This window comes from Papio anubis, chromosome 10 (genome assembly GCF_008728515.1).
Source record: "Papio anubis isolate 15944 chromosome 10, Panubis1.0, whole genome shotgun sequence".
Lineage (NCBI taxonomy): Eukaryota > Metazoa > Chordata > Mammalia > Primates > Cercopithecidae > Papio > Papio anubis.
Genome location: NC_044985.1, coordinates 2,710,013 through 2,729,615, shown reverse-complemented (window position 1 = coordinate 2,729,615; position 19,603 = coordinate 2,710,013). Strand labels below are relative to the sequence as shown.

The 19,603-nt window shown below is 51.4% G+C and overlaps 1 protein-coding gene across 4 annotated transcripts in view; it reads left to right on the top strand.

Moving 5' to 3' along the window:
• Positions 1-19,603, top strand: part of MYO7B (myosin VIIB) — a 101,626-nt gene that overhangs the window by 24,669 nt on the left and 57,354 nt on the right. For 3 of the 4 annotated variants that reach the window (XR_004176442.1, XM_031651157.1, XM_031651159.1), the window contains exons 3-9: positions 3,350-3,463; positions 4,471-4,623; positions 5,847-6,031; positions 8,922-9,043; positions 12,935-13,077; positions 15,685-15,798; positions 17,216-17,369. Coding sequence is in view for 3 of the 4 variants with exons in the window: in XM_031651157.1 (XP_031507017.1) it covers positions 3,350-3,463; positions 4,471-4,623; positions 5,847-6,031; positions 8,922-9,043; positions 12,935-13,077; positions 15,685-15,798; positions 17,216-17,369 (985 nt within the window). In the remaining variant the exon portion in view is untranslated. Of the gene's footprint in view, positions 1-2,019; positions 3,100-3,349; positions 3,464-4,470; positions 4,624-5,846; positions 6,032-8,921; positions 9,044-12,934; positions 13,078-15,684; positions 15,799-17,215; positions 17,370-19,603 lie in introns of those variants that run through there. The other variant, XM_031651158.1, reaches the window with a different exon arrangement.

Here is a 19,603-nt window from a genome sequence, read left to right as displayed (position 1 = left end):
ATGTTCTCCTGAGTGCAAAGCCACACAGGACATCGTTCCTGGCTGCTGGAGCACACTGCTGAGAGAAGGACCTTCACCACGCAGGAGCCCCTGGCGCTGCCACTAAGCCTGGTAGCATCGGACTCACAGAATGGGCAGCCAAGATTGGCTCCTTGTTTTCAATTACAGAATAGAGCTTAGGCTGTTTTAGGCTGTAGAGAGGACACGCGTGGTCTCAAACGTCAGGTTGTGAGGCTTCTGGTAACTAAGTTGCAAACCTGAGAGCGTGGCTCCACCTTGGAGCATGGTGTGATTTTAAGACAAAGCCAAGCATTTCACAAAGGAATGTGCCGTGGGATGCACCAACGCCAAATTCCCTCAGGGGATGCCACTAACGGCAAGCAGAGTTTAGAAAAACACCTCTCAGGGCCCTATTACTCACAATTACAATTGCAGGCTCGCTCTGTCTTCAGACATTGTTAAGTCTTTGAGAGGAGAGTCGTCTCTCGGCTCACTGCAACCTCGGCCTCCCAGGTTCAAGCAATCCTCCCGCCTCAGCCTCCCGACTAGCTGGGACTACAGGCACCCACCACCATGCCCGGTTAATTTTGTATTTTTAGTAGAGACAGGGTTTCACCACGTTGGCCAGGCTTGTCTCGAACTCCTGACCTCAGGTGATCTGCCCGCCCACCTCAGCCTCCCAAAGTGCAGAGTGGTCATCTTTTTACTGAATAAGTCTTTCAGAGGGCCCATGCGGTTGTTGAGTCCTCTGTGGTGCCCTCCGTGCTGGACACTAGGCAGGCTCCCTGCCACAGGGCACTCCATCTTCACCGCAGCCCTGTGAAGCAGGCCCCTTTCAACAGATAAGGAAGTTAAGGTTCAGAGCCGTGAAGTGACTTTCCCAAGGCCGTATAACTCCTGGAATACAGAGTAGGGATTAGAACCCAGGCAGGTCTGCCTGACTTCACTGGGGCTTGGACTGCCATAACAAGGTGTCACAGCCTGGGTGGCCTAAACCACAGACATTTATATTCTCACGGTCCTGGAAGCTGGAAGTCCAAGGTCAAGGTGCCTTAGGGTTGTAGATGGCTGTCTTCTCATTTTATCCCTTCACATAGCCTTTCTTCTGTGCTGTGGGGTGAGGAGAGGGAGAGAGAAAAGCAGAGAGAGAGAGACAGGGAGAGAGAGAGAGCGTGCGTGTATCTCACTCTGGTGCCTCTTCCTTTTTTATAGACACCAATCCTGTTGGATTAGGACCACACCTTAGGACCTTATTTAACCTTAATTACCTCCTCGAAGGCCTTATCTGCAAATATGGTCATGTCAGGAGTTGGGGTTTCACTATATGAATTCTGGAGGGACACAATTCAGTCCATATAATGAGGTTTATTTATATTTTTGCCCATCTTCTATAGCGATCTTCTTCCTAATTCTAATTTTATTTTATTTTATTTTTTATTTGTTATTCTTTTTTGACAGAGTATTTTGACAGAATATTTTTTATTCTTTTTTGACAGAGTCTCACTCTGTCAGCAAGGCTGGAGTGCAGTGGTGCGATCACAGCTCACTGCAACCTCCACCTCCCAGATTCAAGCAATATCATGCATCAGCCTCCTGATTAGCTGGGATTACAGGCACCCACCACCACGCCTAGCTTTTTTTTTTTTTTTGAGATGGAGTCTTGCACTGTCGCCCATGCTGGAGTGCAGGGGTGCAATCCTGGCTCACTGCAAGCTCTGCCTCCCAGGTTCAAGGAATGCTCCTGCCTCAGCCTCCTGAGTAGCTGGGACTACAGGCGTGTGCCACCACACCTGGCTAATTTTTGTATTTTTAGTAGAGACAGGGTTTCACTATGTTGGCCAGGCTGGTCTTGAACTCCTGACCTCGTGATCCGCCCGCCTCGGCCTCCCAAAGTGCTGGGATTACAGGCGTGAGCCACCGCACCCAGCCAATTTTTGTATTTTTTTAGTAGAGGCAGGGTTTCTCCATGTTGGCCAGGCTGTTCTCAAACTCCTGGCCTGTCTTGGCCTCCCAAACTGCTAGGATTACAGGTGTGAACCATGACACCCAGCCCCTAATTCTAATTTTTAAAAAATTTCTATATCATATTGCTGACTTTTCTCCTTCCTACCTTTTATGATTCTTCCCGTGTTTTTCTAATCAGGGCATGTTCTCTCGCGGTTTCCAATTTTGTTTTCATTCTGGTGCGCATTTCTTTCATTTCCTCCATTTTTTCATTCAGCTCTGCCAACTCACGTCTCATCCTTTTTCTCAGTTTTCCCCCGTCTAATTCCTGGGCTTTTCTGCCTAATCTTTGGTCAGTTTTTGTAAATGATGGTGAAATATTCGGTCACAACTTCCCACGGCTCTGTGGCAGTTATTTCTCTTTTGCTAAGTGTTATTTGCTCCCTTCCTCCTCTTGGGTTTCACCTCCGAACACAGACCTGTGCTGCTTCCTTTTGGATTACTTCTCTTCAGATGGGGTGAGCTCTCTTGGATTAGAAGGAGGTTCGTGCAGGGTCAGTGCCACAGTGCAGGCTAGCAGAAATCTCACATGCGAGTTTTTAGTCGTTGCTTCTCCCACCCAATAGATCTGGGTACTGCAGAGCTTCTCACGGGGCAAGGCTTCTCTTTTCCCACCCCACAGAGAGACTGCTTCCTGCAAATATGGCAGACCTGCAAATATGGTCTGTTTCTTAGAACCGAGACAGGCCAGGCAAGCTCCGACTGCCACCTTGTGCCCGTGCTCCTGCTGCTGCAGCAAGTCATGCTGCTTTTGCACGCCAGGATGGGCTGCTGCCTTGGAGAATTGAACTTTGCCCTCTCTTTCTGGAATCTACAGCTGGGGCCACCTTTTCAACTTCCTCCTGTGTCTCCTAGCGTTTGTTTCTGTTTCTTATCCTCCTATTGCTCGCAGGTGATTTCTGAGAAGATGCAACTCTTGCTACCATCATCAAGCTTGAGAAGCACTTTCTCTTTTAACCACTCAGCCACGCCACCTTCCTACATAGTTGCCAAGTTTCTTTTTCATTATGAGAGGTTCTGTGGTGAGACCGGAGCTCCTGTTCTTGTCAGCTTACTGTCCCAGACAAGACAAAGACATGGAGAGAAGCTGTACAGGTGCTTGGTACCTACCTGCCCAGTGAGCAGGGCAGGTGACACACGATCAAAGGAAACAGGGGCTAGGAGAGAGAGGGAGAAAGAGAGATAGGAGAGGAATGGGAAGAGGGGAGGAGAGGAAAGGAGAGACAAGCTCCAGCCACCTTGGGAACTCTGGGCTGGAAGGCAAAGCCCTAAAGAGAGGTAAGTATCCAGCAGGGAGGGGAAGAGAGAGCGGGGATCACACCACTGTCTTCTGTCTGCTCTCCAGGGTGACCACGTGTGGCTGGAGCCTCCCTCCACCCACAAGACTGGCGTGGCCATAGGAGGCATCATCAAAGAGACAAAGCCAGGCAAGATCTTGGTTGAAGATGACGAGGGCAAGGTCAGTGTTCTGGGGCTTTCCTCTGGGCCCCGGCCTGCCCCCACATCCAGGGCCCCAGAGCCCTCCCCACCCTGTGGAGCCTCTCCCTAACACCAGGGGCTCCAAGGCCAAGTGGGGACCTGGGTGGCAGGACAGATCACGGTGGAGTCCTGCCATGGTGAACACGGCCTCTGTGTCCTGGGGAACGTTTCAAGAGTTGCAGTCCAGGGAAATGAAGAGAATTAGGGGACCAGGAAGTGGAGAAGTGGGAAAGGGGCTCTGGAAGGACCAGAGGGGCAGAAAGCCGGTTTGCAAAATGAAACTGGCAAGGGGGAAAGGTGGGTGAGGAAGGTGTGTGGAGGGGCAGGAAGCGGCAAAACGCACAAGTGAGAGGCCAGCAACCTGGAGTGCCCAGGGGTGACCAGCTCGTCCACCAGAGGGGTCAGGACCAGCTAGGTGGTGAGCGGGGAAGGGCTTACCATGGAATGTCCAGCCGGTCACTTAGCTCCTCAGATTGTCCTCTCTGCTCAGCTGGGTGCTGCAGGCTTAGCCGCCAAAGAAAAGTTTCTAGGCTGTGGCCTGTGAGATCCAGATGATGGAAGTCAGTAAAATAATAACAATATCTTCTATTTATGTAACACTGTAGTTTAAAAAAAAAAAAAAAAACTTTCACTTGCACACTCTTATAACAACCTGCAAGGCTCCCAGCTGCAACCTGACCCTAAATCTAACTTCTGGCTACAAGCTCCTTTGTCCCTGATCTGAAATTCAGCCCTAGCCCCAGCTACGCCTTAACCCTGGGCCCTAGACCCATGCTGATCCAGTCATAGATGGACCTGATTCTGCCACAGGAGTCCCTTGAGCCTTGTCATAGACTGACCCTGGCCGGAGGCTGGCCACCGCCCCAGGTCAGCTGATCTGTGACCCCGAAAGCTACTTTGCTGCTGAGAACTTGGAGGGGAGGGTGTGGCAGGCTGGCCACGGGGATGGAGGCCACGCCTCAGGGGAGTCTGCACCCGTTGTTCCAGGAACACTGGATCCGAGCAGAGGACTTTGGTGTCCTCAGCCCCATGCACCCCAACTCAGTCCAGGGCGTGGATGACATGATCCGCTTGGGGGACCTGAACGAGGCGGGCATGGTACACAACCTCCTGATCCGCTACCAGCAGCACAAGATCTACGTGAGTCTCCCCAGCCCTGTGTCCACAGGGGAGCCCCTCACAGGTGCCGACCTCCTGGACAGGGAGAAGAAAATGATGCATGGGGGCACTACCCCCCCATGCCCTCACTGGGGGAGGTGGGCGAGGTGCCTAACTTTTCCCAATCTCTGCTGCCCAGTCCCAAACAGGGCGATCCCACCCTGGAGGGGAGGAAGCCGCTGCATAGAGTGACAGCACAGTGCCTGGCACAGTCCGTGCTCAGTGAGGGCTGCAGATGGCCATCAGGTGGCCATTGTCCTCTGCCCTCTCCATCCCAAGCATGTTGTAGAGACAGGGTCACCAGACAGAGAGCTCCTGGCCTCCCAAGAGTGAGTCCCATGACAGCCAGGATCCCAAGATCCTGATTCACCAGACGAGGGGGCCATGGGGGTGGATGTGGGCCCTCCCCGCAAACCTGGCCTGGATGGAGGTTCACCCCAGCCTGAAGCTCTCATCCTGGTTCCAATGCAGATTTTTCCAGGGGAGGTGGTATTTCCAAACCGACACCAGCTCGGCCTAAGTATGTGTGGCCTGCAGAAGCCACTGCCTGCCTGGGCCTCTCCGGTTGGAGGGTGGCCGGCTTGGTTCTGACCGGCCCTTCTGGGCTGTCCAGAGGAAGGCCGCTTGTGCTTCCAAAGGGCTTGTGCCTGCACTCCTCATCTGGTGGCACAGCCTGAAGCCAGAGGGCACGTCCTCTCCTTTCCTAAAGTGAAAACCAGGATGCCATGGTCGTGTGGCGTATTGTGCAGACTCTGCCTGCCCCACCCACTGAGGGGCAGTGGGGCCGGGTGGGGGCTCCAGATGGGCAGCTGATCCAGGGCGGAGGTCCCAGGAGCACACAGAATATTGGTTGGGCTCCGTGAGGGCCACTTGTTGACCAGCCTATATGAAAGCCCCTGTGGAATGCACGTGAAAACCCATTTCATACTTAGTCCATTTTTATCGAGCCCCTCCTAAGTACCAGGCAAGGTACAGTGAACATTTGATCTTCCTGGAAATACGTCCCCCGGGAGCTCACCTTCCTGGTGGACATCTCGTCTTCCCATAGGAGGGACCTGCACAGCCGAATGTCTTATCTCCCTGGCCCAGAATCAGACTCTACTTCCCCACCAAAGTCAGCAGCCCTGATAACTCCCTGAGGGCAGGGCCAAGGCCAAGTATCTCTGCCAGGGGCAGAGGGCACTGACCACCTGCTCCCTTCCCAGACGTACACAGGCTCCATCCTGGTGGCCGTGAACCCGTTCCAGGTGCTGCCGCTCTACACCCTGGAGCAGGTACAGCTCTACTACAGCCGCCACATGGGCGAGCTGCCGCCGCACGTCTTTGCCATCGCCAACAACTGCTACCTCAACATGAAGAGGAACAAGAGGGACCAGTGCTGCATCATCAGGTGAGGCAGAGGGGTCAGGCACCGCCTCCAGGCATCTCCCTGAACTGCTCCCCACAGCACGCCTGCCAAGTTGGGCAAGGCAGGAGCTCTCCCTACTCCATGGCACACACCCTTCTCCACAGCACACAACGGCCCCAGCTACCCTGCACCCCGAGCAGTTCCTCCAAAGCTTCCTTCCTTCAGAACCTAGGCTTTCATCGTGTCACCAGGGACTGGACTGCCCAGCCTCTAATAACGGTTTACTGAGTCAAGGAAGGAAGTTGGGCTGGGTTCCTTTAGAAATGGGCCTCAGGGGTCGGGCATGGTAGCTCATGCCTATAATCCCAGTGACTTGGGAGGTCAAAGCAGGAGGATTCCTTGAGGCTGGGAATTTGAGACCAGCCTGGACAACGTAGCGAGACCCTATCTCTGTAAAAATAAAAGAAGAAAAAGGTACGGGACCCAGGTTAGGCACTTGAAGATACAGGAGTTCAACAGCTGAGGACCCACGCAAAAAAATCTCAAGGCAGGCCCCAGGTGAGGACAGAGGAGCAGCAGCTCCAGGGGGCAGCTCTCAGGTCACCAGGGGACCAGAAGGAAAGTGTCCCCTCCAGTCCAGGTCCTGGCTGCTTCAGAGACTCCCTGCCTGGCCTGGCCTCTCTGCCAGTGAGCACAGACCCTCCTGGTGTTGGGAGGAGGAGTGTTCAAGGGAACGGGAGGTGGAGTGGGAATTTGGCTCCCAGGCACCTTGCTTGGTGCTCCAGTAGAGTCACTCATTCATTCCTTCCTTCATTCAATCATTTGAGGTTTTGTCATGCCCCAACTGTGTGCCACCCACTGTCCTAACATGGGGAGGCGGCAGCTAACAAAAGGGACCAGAATCCCTTCTTCAGGGAGCTTACATTCTAGAAGCGGAGACAGACAGGCAACAAATAAGTGCATTTTTATGCAGGTCCTAACAGCTTTGAAGTAAAACACGGCAGGGGAGAGGAAAGGGTGATGTCAGCCTCTGCGTTAGGTAGGGGACAGGCCAGGCACGGCCTCTCTGAGGCGGGATGCTGAACAGAGACCAGAATGAAGTCCTAAGGCACAGGTGATCACATTTCATGTCCTCAGCAATGCTCTGAAGGAGATGCTCTCATTCCCCTGATATGGCCCCGTGTTACTGCTGGAGAGACCTACAGTCAGAGGGGCTGAGATCCTGTTCCAGCGGCACACAGCGCTGAAGTGGGGAATTCAAACCCAGGGCTCTGGAGAAGACAGCAGACAGGTGCCCTGGGAGAGAGCTGGAACTCCCAACCTGCCCCCAGAGGCAGGGCGAGAAGCCTCTCGGCAGAACTGGGCCACGGGCTGGCTGGCCGGGAGCTGACAGGGTGGCACCCCCTTGAGGCTGGCGGGGCTGGCCGAGTGTGAGCAAGGAGAGGAAAGAGCTGCCTGAGGTTTGGTTCCTTGTAGTGAGCAGAACGTCACTTGTCACTTTGAGTCAAATTGCATTCTCCTCCTGCCCTTTCCTCCCCCAGGGCTGTGGGCAAGTCCCCTTAAGCCGCGTCTCTACAATGGCAGGTTATTTGATGAGCTTGTGTTTATAAACACGCCTGGCGCTTGACAGGCACTCAGGGGAGTCCACAGCTGTCACTGGAGGTTTGTTGATCTCACTCTGCTTTGCTGGCATAGTGATTGTGGGTATTTTGATCTTAACTTTGTAAAAAAGGTAATATTTTGACTGGGTGCGGTAGCTCACGCCTGTAATCCCAGCACTTTGGGAGGCCGAGGCAGGTGGATCACCTGAGGTCAGGAGTTCAAGACCAGCCTGGCCAACATGGTGAAACCCCATCTCTACTAAAAATATAAAAATTACCTAGGTGTGGTGGCCAGCGCCTGTAATCTCAGCTACTTGGGAGGCTGAGGCAGGAGAATTGCTGGAACTGGAGGGGGCAGAGGTTGCAGTTAGCTGAGATGGTGCCATTGCACTCCAACCCAGGCCAACAACAGCCAGACTCCGACTCAAATAAAGAAAAAAAAAAAAAAAAAGACAATATTTTCAGGCCAAGCATGGTGGCTTATGCCTGTAATCCTAGCACTTTGGGAGGCTGAAGCGGGCAGATCAGCTGAGGTCAGGAGTTTCAGACCAGCCTGGTAAAGATGGTAAAACCTTATCTCTACTAAAAATATAAAAATTACCTGGGTGTGGTGGCAGGCACCAGTAATCCTAGCTACTTGGGAGGCTAAGGCATGAGAATCACTTGAACCCAAGAGGTGGAGGTTGCAGTGAGCCTAAATCATGCCACTGTACTCCAGCCTGGGAGACAGAGTGAGACTCCATCTCAAAAAAAAAAAAAAAAAAAAAAAGGTAATATTTTCAGATGAAGCAATATCTGGGATTTGCTTTAAAATAGTACAGGAGGGGAAACAAAATTGGCCAGGAGTTGAAGCTGGATAATGGGACTGTGGGAGTCTGTTATGCAAATTCTAAAGTGTAGGAATCCTCTGGGGATCCTGTGAAAATGCAGATTCTGATCAACAGAGCCTGTGTGACCTGGGCATCTGCATTCTGAGCCTGCTGCTGGCCTGTGGGCCACGCTTTCATTAGGAAGACATTGAGTCATCTCACTCAGCCTTCTGTATGTCCTGGGCACTGTGGTGCTGACCCTGGAATGAATCAGATCCGAGTGTGCCAAGGAGCTTGCAGCCGAGCAGAGAAGAAAAGACAAACACAATAGCGTGTACAACACAGGCAGCCTGAGACCCACAGGGGACTTCAGGGCTTCAATGCAGTGGGATATCTGCAGGGGAGAGGCCATCCTTGTCAGACTGGCTAGAGAAAGCAGGACTGGGGTTTGTAGGAGAGTTGAGAGGTGTTGAAAAAAATAGTTGTTGTGTGGTCTCATGTCCCTGCACACCCTTTTTGCAGTGGCGAGTCTGGGGCTGGCAAGACGGAGACCACCAAGCTCATCCTGCAGTTCATGGCCACCGTCAGTGGCCAGCATTCGTGGATCGAGCAGCAGGTCCTGGAAGCCAACCCTATCCTGGAGGGTAAGCATCGCTCTGGGACCTGCCCTTCTCCCCCAGCCCCACGAGAGCCTTCCTTCCAGGTGGGACCACAAACCTTCAGCAACTCCTCCAGACCCTTAGGACACAAAACACAAGGGTGGGGTGCATGGTAGGGATAGGGGGGCCAGGCAGCACAAAGGGGAAAGACTGAGGACTTAATAAACTTTCAGCAGGTGTGTTTTCCACGGAATTGTAAGGAGTATTCTTTTTAAAAAGGGATCCAAGATCAAGTCAATTTGGGAAATGCTAGATGTGTGTGTTCGGTTGCTGGAACTGAACTGGAAAGCAGTTGCTGGGCCACGGTGAGGACTGCAACAGGTTTATCGAGGGGTAAACCTGCGGAAGACAAGGTGGGAGGAAGCAGGAGTGGGCAGGATGAGCCTTCAAACTTGGATGCTGCTCAGACCCTTAGGAACCGGAAAAGGAGAGCAAGCAGCTTGGGTCGGGAGCGGCTCATGCTGTGATGCAGATCTAAGTCTTGGCCAACCCAGAAGGGGGCTCTGGAGCAAACTCCTCCTTAGAAGCCTCCTGCCTTTGCCTGGGTGACCCGGCCTCAGTCTTGTTAGGGCTGCCCGGAAGCCTGTGGCCTCGGCGCCAAGGCTGTCGGCTGCTGTCTCTCTCGTTTCTTTATAATTGAAGTTTACTTTACATATAGTAAATATTCACCTTTTTCACATACAGTTTCGTGAGTTTTGACAAATGCATACAAGCCTATGGCTCCCATCATCATCAGGAAGTAGAATGTTCCCATCACCCCCCAGATCTTCCCTCACGCCCCTTCGTAGTCACCCGGTCTTCCGGACCCCTCCCCTGGCAACTGCGGATTTGTCTTTCCCCTGCCTCCCTTCACAGTTTTGTCTTTTCCAGAATGTCGTAGAAGTAAAATCACAGGGTTTGTAGCCTTTTGTGTCTGGTTACCTTGGCTATTTGGGATTCTTCCTTGTTGCTGCCTGCATCAGCGATTCATTCCTTTTTAATGCTGAGTAGAATTCCACTGCGTGGAGGTACCACAGCTTCTCCACCCGTTTAGGACATCTGGGTTGTTTATCGTTTTTAGCCACTAGGAGGAAAACCTCTATAAACATGCACATACAGGTTTTTGGGTGCACATAGGTCTTTCCCTTGGATAAATATGCAGGAGTGAAATTGTTGGCTCAAAAGGCAAGTGAGCCATTTTACTTTGTCAGAAACTTCCGAAATGTTTTCCAAAGTGGTCGCAGCATTTTGCTCTCTCACCAGCAGAGCAGGTTGTCCTGTGACCCCACCAGCACCTGGCACGGTGAAGGACATGGTCTGCCCTCTGACATGTGTGGAGCACGCTTGTAACTCCCATGGCCCTGACGACGAAGGATGTTAGCGTCTGTCCGCATGCTTACCTCCCCTCTGTATATCTGCTCGGGTGAAGTGTTGGTTCAAATCTTTTGCCTATTCTTTCATATTCTTTAATTGGTCTATTTCCTTACTAATGAGTTATTTTTGCTTGTTTTTTGTTTTTTTGAGACAGAGTTTTGCTCTTGTTGCCCAGGCTGGAACACAATAGCATAATCTCGGCTCACTGCAACCTCCACCTGCCGGGTTCAAGCAATTCTCCTGCCTCAGCCTCCCGAGTAGCTGGAATTATAGGCATGCGCCACCACGCCCGGCTAATTTTGTATTTTTAGTAGAGACAGGGTTTCTCCATGTTAGTCAGGCTGGTCTTGAACTCCCGACCTCAGGTGATCTGCCCGCCTCGGCCTCCCAAAGTGCTGGGATTACAGGTGTAAGCCACTGTACCTGGCCACTGGTGAGTTTTAAGAGTTCTTTATGTGTTCTGGATACAAGTCCTTTCTAAGATAGGTGTTACATCTTACATTATGTCCAAGTTTGTGGCCTATCTTTTCATTCTCTAGACAGTGTCTTTTGCAGGGCAGAAGTTTTAAATTTTTAAAGTTCAATTTGTCCTCTTTTTTCTCCTATGGGTCATGTTTTTTTGTGTTGTATCTAAGAAATCTTTGCCTAACCCAGAGATTTTCTCCTATGTTTTTCCTATATGTTTTGTAGTTTTAGATCTTATATTTAGGTTGATGATCCAGTTTATGATTTACATTTGTGATCCGATATTTTTCTATGGTGCAAGGTACACAGCACAGAAAAAAAGACTTTTGGCTGGGCGTGATGGCTTACGCCAGTAATCCCAGAACTTTGGGAGGCTGAGGCAGTCAGATTGCTTGAGGTCAGGAGTTCAAGACCAGCCTGGCCAACATGGGGAAACCCCGTCTCTACTAAAAATACAAAAATTAGCTGAGTGTGGTGGCGTGCGCCTGTAATCCCAGCTACTCGGGAGGCTGCGGCAGGAGAATCGTTTGAACCCAGGAGGCAAAGTTTGCAGGGAGCCAAGATCGCACCACTGTACTCCAGCCTGGGCGACAGAGTGAGACTGTCTCAAAAGATAAAAGATAAAAAGACTTTTCTGTCTTTCCTTCCTTCTTTCTTTCTCACCTTCTTTTCTCCTTCTTTCCTTTCTTTTTCTCTTTCTCTCTTTTTTTTTGTTTTGCATGTAGATACTCTATTGTTCCAGTCCTATTTGTCAAAAAGACTATTTTTTCTCTATCGACTTACCTTTGCACCCCTGTCTAAAATCAATTGACCATCCATGTAAGGGACTCTTCCTGGATTCTCTATTCTCTTCAGCTCCTCTCTCTGTCTATCCTTTCACCAGTGCTCCAGTGTCTTGATTTCTGTAGCCTTATAGGAAGCGGTGCAAGCAGAGAGCACGTGCCCTCCAATTTTGTTATTCTTTTTCAAACTTGGCTATTCTAGATCATTTACCTTTCCATATATAGTACATTTTCAGATCGGCCTGTCAGTTAGTACAAAAAAAAAAAAAAAAAAAAAAAAACTGCCTGCATCAGATTCTTTCTTGAAGAGACACCCAACCAGTCACCCCCATGATGGCCACACTGGGCTCAATAAGCTAAATAGGTTTCATAACTGTGGCACTTCTCAGAGGCTCTGCCGTGCATTGAGATTCCTTGAGAAAGAGAGACAGGGTGCTGTGTTTCTTAAACCTACTTCCCCAAGGAACCGTCTTCCTCTGTTTCATGGGACTATGCTGGATGCTGCTATTCTGAAACTGCATCGTAACCATTAATGGGCCATAAAATCAGTCTTCTAGAACAAATCAAATATCATAGAATAGAAACACCCCAGCACATCACTCTTCATAAGAACTAGTACTGAGTATTTTGTTCTAACTTTGTGTGTGCAGGTGGACATGTGTATATACTAGGATGTAATGCAAAATATCTTTCTTACTGTGAATCACATCAGAAGAGCTTGCAGAAACAGCTTTACAAAAAACACTTTGGAACGTGCTACCTCCTGATCTGACTGCCTCCGTGTGTCCTGGCCTTGACACGCTGTTGCCAGTCCCCATGCCAGCTTGGCCTCTCCATATCAGCCTCAGCCCTGCAGCCTGAGCCATCTTTCTAAGCTGCGAATCTGCTCCCACACACTCTCAGAAGCTTACTGCTTCCCTTATCACTGCAGAATGATTGCCCAACTTCTGAGACTGGCATTTAAGGCTCTGTGCCACCTGGCCCTACCTACTAACTAGTTCTGTCTACCTTCCACTGCTTTCCTCCTGTATCCCACACTCTGACAAGACTTCTGCGTCTACAAGTGCACTTCATGCTTTCTGACCTCTGAGGTTTTCCCCGAGGTTTTTGTCTTCCTCTTAGCGGGCCCTTGGCTGCCATCACTGTCTGGCGCAGCTGTGCACATTCTTCAATTCGAGCTTGGCCACCTCCTCTGAGCAGCCCTCTTAGATGATCCCACTCATATTACATTTTCTCCTCTCTGCTCTCATCATGGCCATCGCCTGCGTACCTTCAGCCTTTGGAAACGCCAAGACAATCCGCAACGACAACTCAAGCCGCTTTGGGAAGTACATTGACATCTATTTTAACCCCAGCGGGGTGATCGAGGGCGCACGCATCGAGCAGTTTCTCCTGGAGAAGTCCCGCGTCTGCCGGCAGGTGAGGCCTCCACCCGCCCAGGTTGGGAGTTGAGGGAATGGGGGAGGTTTCCAAGAGGGGCCCCCTTTCAGCTCTCTCACCTCTCCTCCCCTCTTCCCCAGGGGCCCTCCCAGAACCCACAGGCCTCACTGGATAATGAGGGCTCTTCCCCAGTATTCCAGGACAGCAAATGATAGAAATTTTTCCATTTTGAGCGGGGCTCAGTGGCACATGCCTCTAATCCCAGCACTTATGGTAGGCCAAGGCAGGTGGATTACTTGAGGCCAGGAGTTCGAGATCAGCCTGGCCAACGTGGCAAAACCCTGTCTCTACAAAAAAATATGAAAAAAAAAATTAGCTAGGCAGTGGCACACACCTGTAGTCAGTCCCAGCTACTTGGGAGGCTGAGCCATGAGAATTGCTTGAGCCTAGGAGGTAAAAGTTGCAGTGAGCTGAGATTGCACCACTGCACTCCCGCCGGGGCAACAGAGCGAGACTCTGTCTCAAAAAAAAAAAAAAAAAAGAATTTTCTCCGTTTTGAATTTTCCATTCATATGAATTTCTTCTTTCTTTGGTGCCCACCAGTCCTCATCTCTACTAGAATTATTTCTGAGACTAGGCTAGTTAGGTGGGCTGTATCTTCAGGTGTGTTAGGGGCCATGGCAGAAAGACACAGATGACAGTATCCCAAATGCCACATGGCCAGGAAGTACAGAGGCACGTGTCCTGTGTTGTCACCTCAGGCCCTGTGCTCAGGGGGCCCCTTGCTTGGTTTCAGGCTCTGCTATTGCCACCTTGAAATTGTTACTAGCTTTTGAGCAAGAGGGCCTATGGTTCCCTTTCACACTGGGTGATCATGGAGCCAGTCCCGATGGCAGGGATCCCAACACGTGGCACCCACAACAGAAGAATTAATGCACCTGTGTGTGTGTGGGGGGGGTGCTCTCGTATGATGGCATAACCCCTAACACATGCATGTGTGCAAATGAGCACACACACACAGAGGGGGTCCAGAGGGGAGAACGCCACCAACAGAGGGGCTGTGGCTGTGTGAGAGGGACACATGCCTCGGCACTGTGGCAAGCTGAGAAAGAAGGTCACATTTAGTGTGGTGCTACTACTGGTGCTATACTTTTCCTGTTTTATCTCATTTGACCTTCACAACCATGAGAGGTAGGACTCTTTATCCCTGTTGTACAGATGAGAAAACTGAGTCCCGATAAGTTAGGTCCCTTGTCCAGGGCCACAGAGCGAGCACATGGCGGAGTCTCTCTGCCCTGTCCAGAATCTCCTACCTCTTGATACAGTGGTTGCTGAATTCATAGACCTTGTCACCCAAAATGGGCAGGAAATTTCTAAAGCAGGTGAGAAACAAGCCCTGCCCAAGAAAAGAGGGAGATTTAAAAATTATGACATATCTATACTACAGAGGAGGAAGTCTGTCCGTGTTGATGTGAAGGATCACCAAGAGATATGTTTAGGTGAAAAAAAGGAAGTTGTAGAACCATAAATATGTTTTGTGTAAAAAAGAAAGAAAGAAAGAAAGAAAAGACAACTATTTATAGATGTGCTATAAGTAAATGTTTTTTTAAAAATGTATAGGTTCTGGGGCGGGGAGGAGGGAATTTAAGGAAGGGGAAGGCAGGGTGGAAAGGAGCTCTCATCTTTTTGTGTTTTGAGACAGGGTCTCACTCTGTCACCCAGGTTGGAGTGCAGGGGTGCAATCTCAGCTCACCCCCACCTCTGTCTCCTGGGCTCATGTGATCCTCCCACCTCAGCCTTTTGAGCAGCTGAGACTAGAGGTGTTCACCACCACGTCCAGCTAATTTTCTTATTTTTTGCAGAGATGAAGTCTCACTATATTGCCCAGGCTGCTCTCAAACTCCTGAGCTCAAGTAATCCTCCCGCCTCGGCCTCCCAAAACTGCTGGGATTACAGCCCAACTGAAACTCCCATCTTTTAACACTACTGTATATGCTTCAGATTGTTCGATTTTTATGAGAATGCATTTATAAATAGTGTTTCAAAAAATACGAAAGGCACCCTAGGCAACATGGCAAAACCCCATCCCTACAAAAAATACAAAACTTAGCTGGGCGTGGTGGTGTGTGCCTGTGATCTTAGCTACTTGGTAGGCTGAGGTGGGAGGATGGCTTGAATCCAGGACTTCGAGGCTGCAGTGAGCCGAGATTGCACCACTGCACTCTAGCTTGGGTAACAGGGCAAGACTTTCTCTCGGAAAAAGTTTTAAAAATGCCGAAGGCCTAGGGAGCCCTGTGGCTGTCAGATCTCTCGTGGGCCACTAAGTACCTGTGAAGAGAGCCCTGACTCTGTGCCATCACTCCTGGCCTGGGGACTTTGGACACAGCAGTGTCAGGGCTTCGAGGAGTAGTCAAGATGCAGGGAAATGCCTGACAGGAGTTCTCAGGGCAGGGATGAGACAGCTGCGGAGGCCCAGGATAGGGACAGCAACCAAGCCAGGCTGGCCCTGGGTCAGTGCCAGAGCTGCTCCTGGCTGAGAGACTTGGAGCGGAGGCCAGGGCTGGGCTGGACAGAGGCAGTCTGAGGCCCTGAGGCCTCAGGGGAAGGGCCCACGGATCTGTCTGGAACGCCCTCTCTCCCTCCCAGGCCCCTGAGGAGCGGAACTACCACATCTTCTACTGCATGCTCATGGGGATGAGTGCTGAAGACAAGCAGCTGCTGAGCCTGGGCACGCCCTCCGAGTACCACTACCTGACCATGGTGAGCTGCCCACCTGCCGCCTCCAGTAGCCAATGGAAGGGAGGAAAAAGAGCTGGTGCCGCTTCACCCTCCGTGACAGCTGCAGAGAAGCCCAATGCTGGCCAGGCCCCTGAGGCAGGGCTGGTTCCCTTTCCCTCTCCTCGTCAGCCCCTCTGTGCTGGGAATCACCTTGTCCGCGTGCCTCCCGCTTCCCATCACATGTACCCCATGCCCCAGGCTGGACCTCATCTTCCTTTGGTCCCCACTGGATGACAGGCTCCCGGTGCCCAGTGGGCCACACACAGGGAGTTGCCCACACGCCTCCTGTTCCTGATTTCACTCCAATGGTCTGTCCTTACAGGCCCCCTAAAACACAAGCCCCGAGCCCCAGGAAAGCAAAGCCCTTCCTGTGCTCCCAGCTGCACCTGCCACCTAGGACAGGGCAGCATCACAGCCATCGCTCATTAGCTTAGGTGCCCTGGCTGTCAGGGGAATTGCGCCTCCTGGTTTATTGACCACGGAGTGGACCCAGAGCGTTCTGCCTCTGGGATCTCTCCCATGCAACCCTCTCCCCTGGGTCCACTGCTCCAATGCCTTCACCAGCCCTTGCCTGGACTTCATGGGCCCCCCCTTACCAGTCTCGACCTCTAATCTGTCATCCACCCTGTAGCCAAGGCACTCTTCCTGTAGGAAGGTTTGCACCATAGTGTCATGCTTTGGATGGCACTGCTGCAGTGACCCCTGTGACCTGTAGGGTAGAAGTCCAAACTCCTCGGTGTGGTTTCCAAGTCCCTCCAGGATCTGCCCCTCTGCCGACCTCTCCCTTCTCAACACCCACCCCAGCCTCCCCGCAGCCCTGTCCCTACCTCCCCACCTCGTGGCCTTGCTCCCATCATCCTCTACCTAAACTGCCCTCTGTCATCAGAGACAGTGGGGCCAGCTTTGCACCTCCTCCAGGAAGCCTTTCTCCACCTCTCGATAGGGCTGGCCCCAGCCCCTGTGGTCTGGGCACCTATAACAGGCAAATGGCCATGGCACGGTCCCTGGCTCCCTGCCTGCCCCCCTGGATGCCCAGCACAGGGCCTGGCCCATGGCGAGCCTTGGAAAGCGTTTCTTAAAGGAACAAACCCACAGTGTGCCCCAGAGAGACAAGGCAGGCTCGAGTAGGGACGAACGACAAATAGAGGATCGGAGAAGAAGTGTGAGTTGGCCAAGGTCACACCGTGGCCAGATGCTGGTGCTGGCTGCAAGGCCCGATCATGCTGTGGCTACTGTGTCATGATTCTGCCTCTGAAAAGAATTATATGTGGTTTCTGAGCGTGGACCCTGCCTGGTCCACCCAGTGCCTGTGAAGGGCAGTGTCTCAGCTTTGCTGGCCCCAGGATGGAGGCGGTGGGGCAGGGGGTGGCCCCATTAGCTGAGGCTCCCTGTCCCGCAGGGGAACTGCACTTCCTGTGAGGGGCTCAACGACGCCAAGGACTATGCCCACATCCGCTCGGCCATGAAGATCCTCCATTTCTCTGACTCTGAGAGCTGGGACCTCAGCAAGCTGCTGGCTGCCATTCTCCACCTGGGGAACGTGGGGTTCATGGGTAATGCCGGGTCTGCCCCAACTGCACCCTTGGGAAGGGAGGGGGCAGGGGACAGGAGCAAGAAGGCATCTCTAGGGGTTCTCACAGGAAGGGTCCTGTGGTCCCACTAAGGCCTGGAAAAATACATCTAAAAAATTCAGCTGTGATTTTGCAGGCCTCGTGAGGTGAAGGGGAAAATGTCAAAGCTTAAGGTTCTCCACAGGTGGAGACTGTGGCCAATCATCCCCCACTTTTAGCTGGGACCCCAAAGGGCTTCCCCCTTAAATTCAGGTAAGCCAGAGTAAACAAATCCATGCATGAACTTGCAAACCAGGTTGTGAGCATGGGGCAGTCTGGGGATTAAGGTGTCCTGACCCGTGAACACACCAAGCACCTAACGGAAGTTACTGACAGTCCTCGCTGAAAGAAAACACCAGCAAGTTAGATTACAAATGATTCCTGCAGGTAGGTTTTCAAACACAACATCCAGCATGAAGCCAGGAAGAGATAGGAACAAGGAAGTGAGATACTATGAACAAGAACCGGCAGAAATAATAAACAGTAGAAATCGATCCACAAAGATTTCAAAGTTGGAATTATTAGACACAGACTAGAGAAGTTCTGCTTACTTTGCTCAAGAAAAGAAGCAGCCAAGCTTGAAAATTTAGACAGCGAATGGGAAACTTTGAAGACATTACAGATGTATAAACGAACCACATAGAAATTCCGTTCTAAAATAAAAAAATACGATAACCAAAATGAAGAACCCAATGGATGGTTTAAAGGACTCCGTGCCTGTCTAGGAGAGGAAATGTGTGAGCTGGACGGAAAGTCAGGAGAAACTGTGAGTACAGCATGGAGAGAAGAAAGGCGGGAAATGTCAGAGAGAGGGTGGAGACTGGGAGGACACTGTGGGCAGAGGGAGCACACCTTTCATCGGAGTCCTAAAGGAAAGGAGAGAAAAAGGGGCAGAGGCAATATTTGAAGAGATTAGGGCTGGTTCTAGAATTCAGGAGAGATCATTCACAAAGCAATGGGAAGGGAAAGACTTTTCCAGAATCTGTTCTGGAGCAATGGGGTGTCCGTATAGAAGACAAGAGCTTTGGGCCACCATCTCACGCCGTGTGAGAACACTGGCTCCAGGCGAGCCGCAGCTGGGCTGATCTGTCATCTATCAGCCAGACTGCACACTTCAGCCGGGGAAAGGTGGGTGCTAACCAGAGGTGGGCACCGGAGCCTGGGACAGCATCAGAAACACGACACTGAGGAAGTGAAGCAGGCACAAGAGAACGCAGACAGATCCACTAACACAACATTTGTTTGTTTGTTTGTTTGTTTTTGAGACAGGGTCTTGCTTTGTTGTCTAGGCTGGAGTGCAGTGGTGGGATCTCAGCTCACTGCAACCTCTGCCTCCCGGGTTCAAGCGATTCTCTCAACTCAGCCTCCTGAGTAGCTGGGATTTACAGGGGCCCGTCACCACAGCCTGGCTAATTTTTGCATTTTTAGTAGAGATGGGGATTTCACCACATTGGTCAGGCTGGTCTCGAACTCCCGACCTCAGGTGATCCTCCTGCCTTGGCCTCCCAGAGTGCTGGGATTACAGGTGTGAGCCACCACAACTGGCCCACTAACATAACATTTAAAAGCAGGCACATTAAACGCTGTTTAGGGACTCTATGTAGGGAATAAAAAGATAAATAAAAAGCTAGGAAGTTTGAAGTTGGGAGGATGCTTACCTCCGGAGGAGAGGGACACAGTCTCAGCCTGCGAGGACCTCGGAGGGCTGTGGGTGCTGGCAGAGCCTAGACTTGGCTTTAGCGGTGGTTCCATGGTGCTGACTTTATTCTTTACAACACAGCTTTGTGTTTTATGCACTTCTTTATCTGTATATTTTATGTCACAATTTTTTTCAGTTTAAAAAAGAAATAAAGCAAAAACAAAGAGACCCAAAGGTCCCATCCCCCACCAGCCTGGCACGTCCTAAGCTGGAAATGGTTGAAGAGGAGGAACCGGAAGCTGGGAGGCCAGTCAGGAGACGGTTGCAGTAGAGCGGGGCCTGGCTTACAGCTGGAGCTCCATTAGTGCTTTGCTTCCTGTGACTGAATGAGAGATGAAATGTTCGGGTTTCTACACCCAGCAGCAAGGATTGAGGGGCCTGATGGCCCATCTCTCCAGCGCCAGTGTCAGCCACGTTTCCGAAGTCAGACTTCTCCCTCCAAATAGGCCCACCTTTCTTCAAACTTCCCTTCGACCCA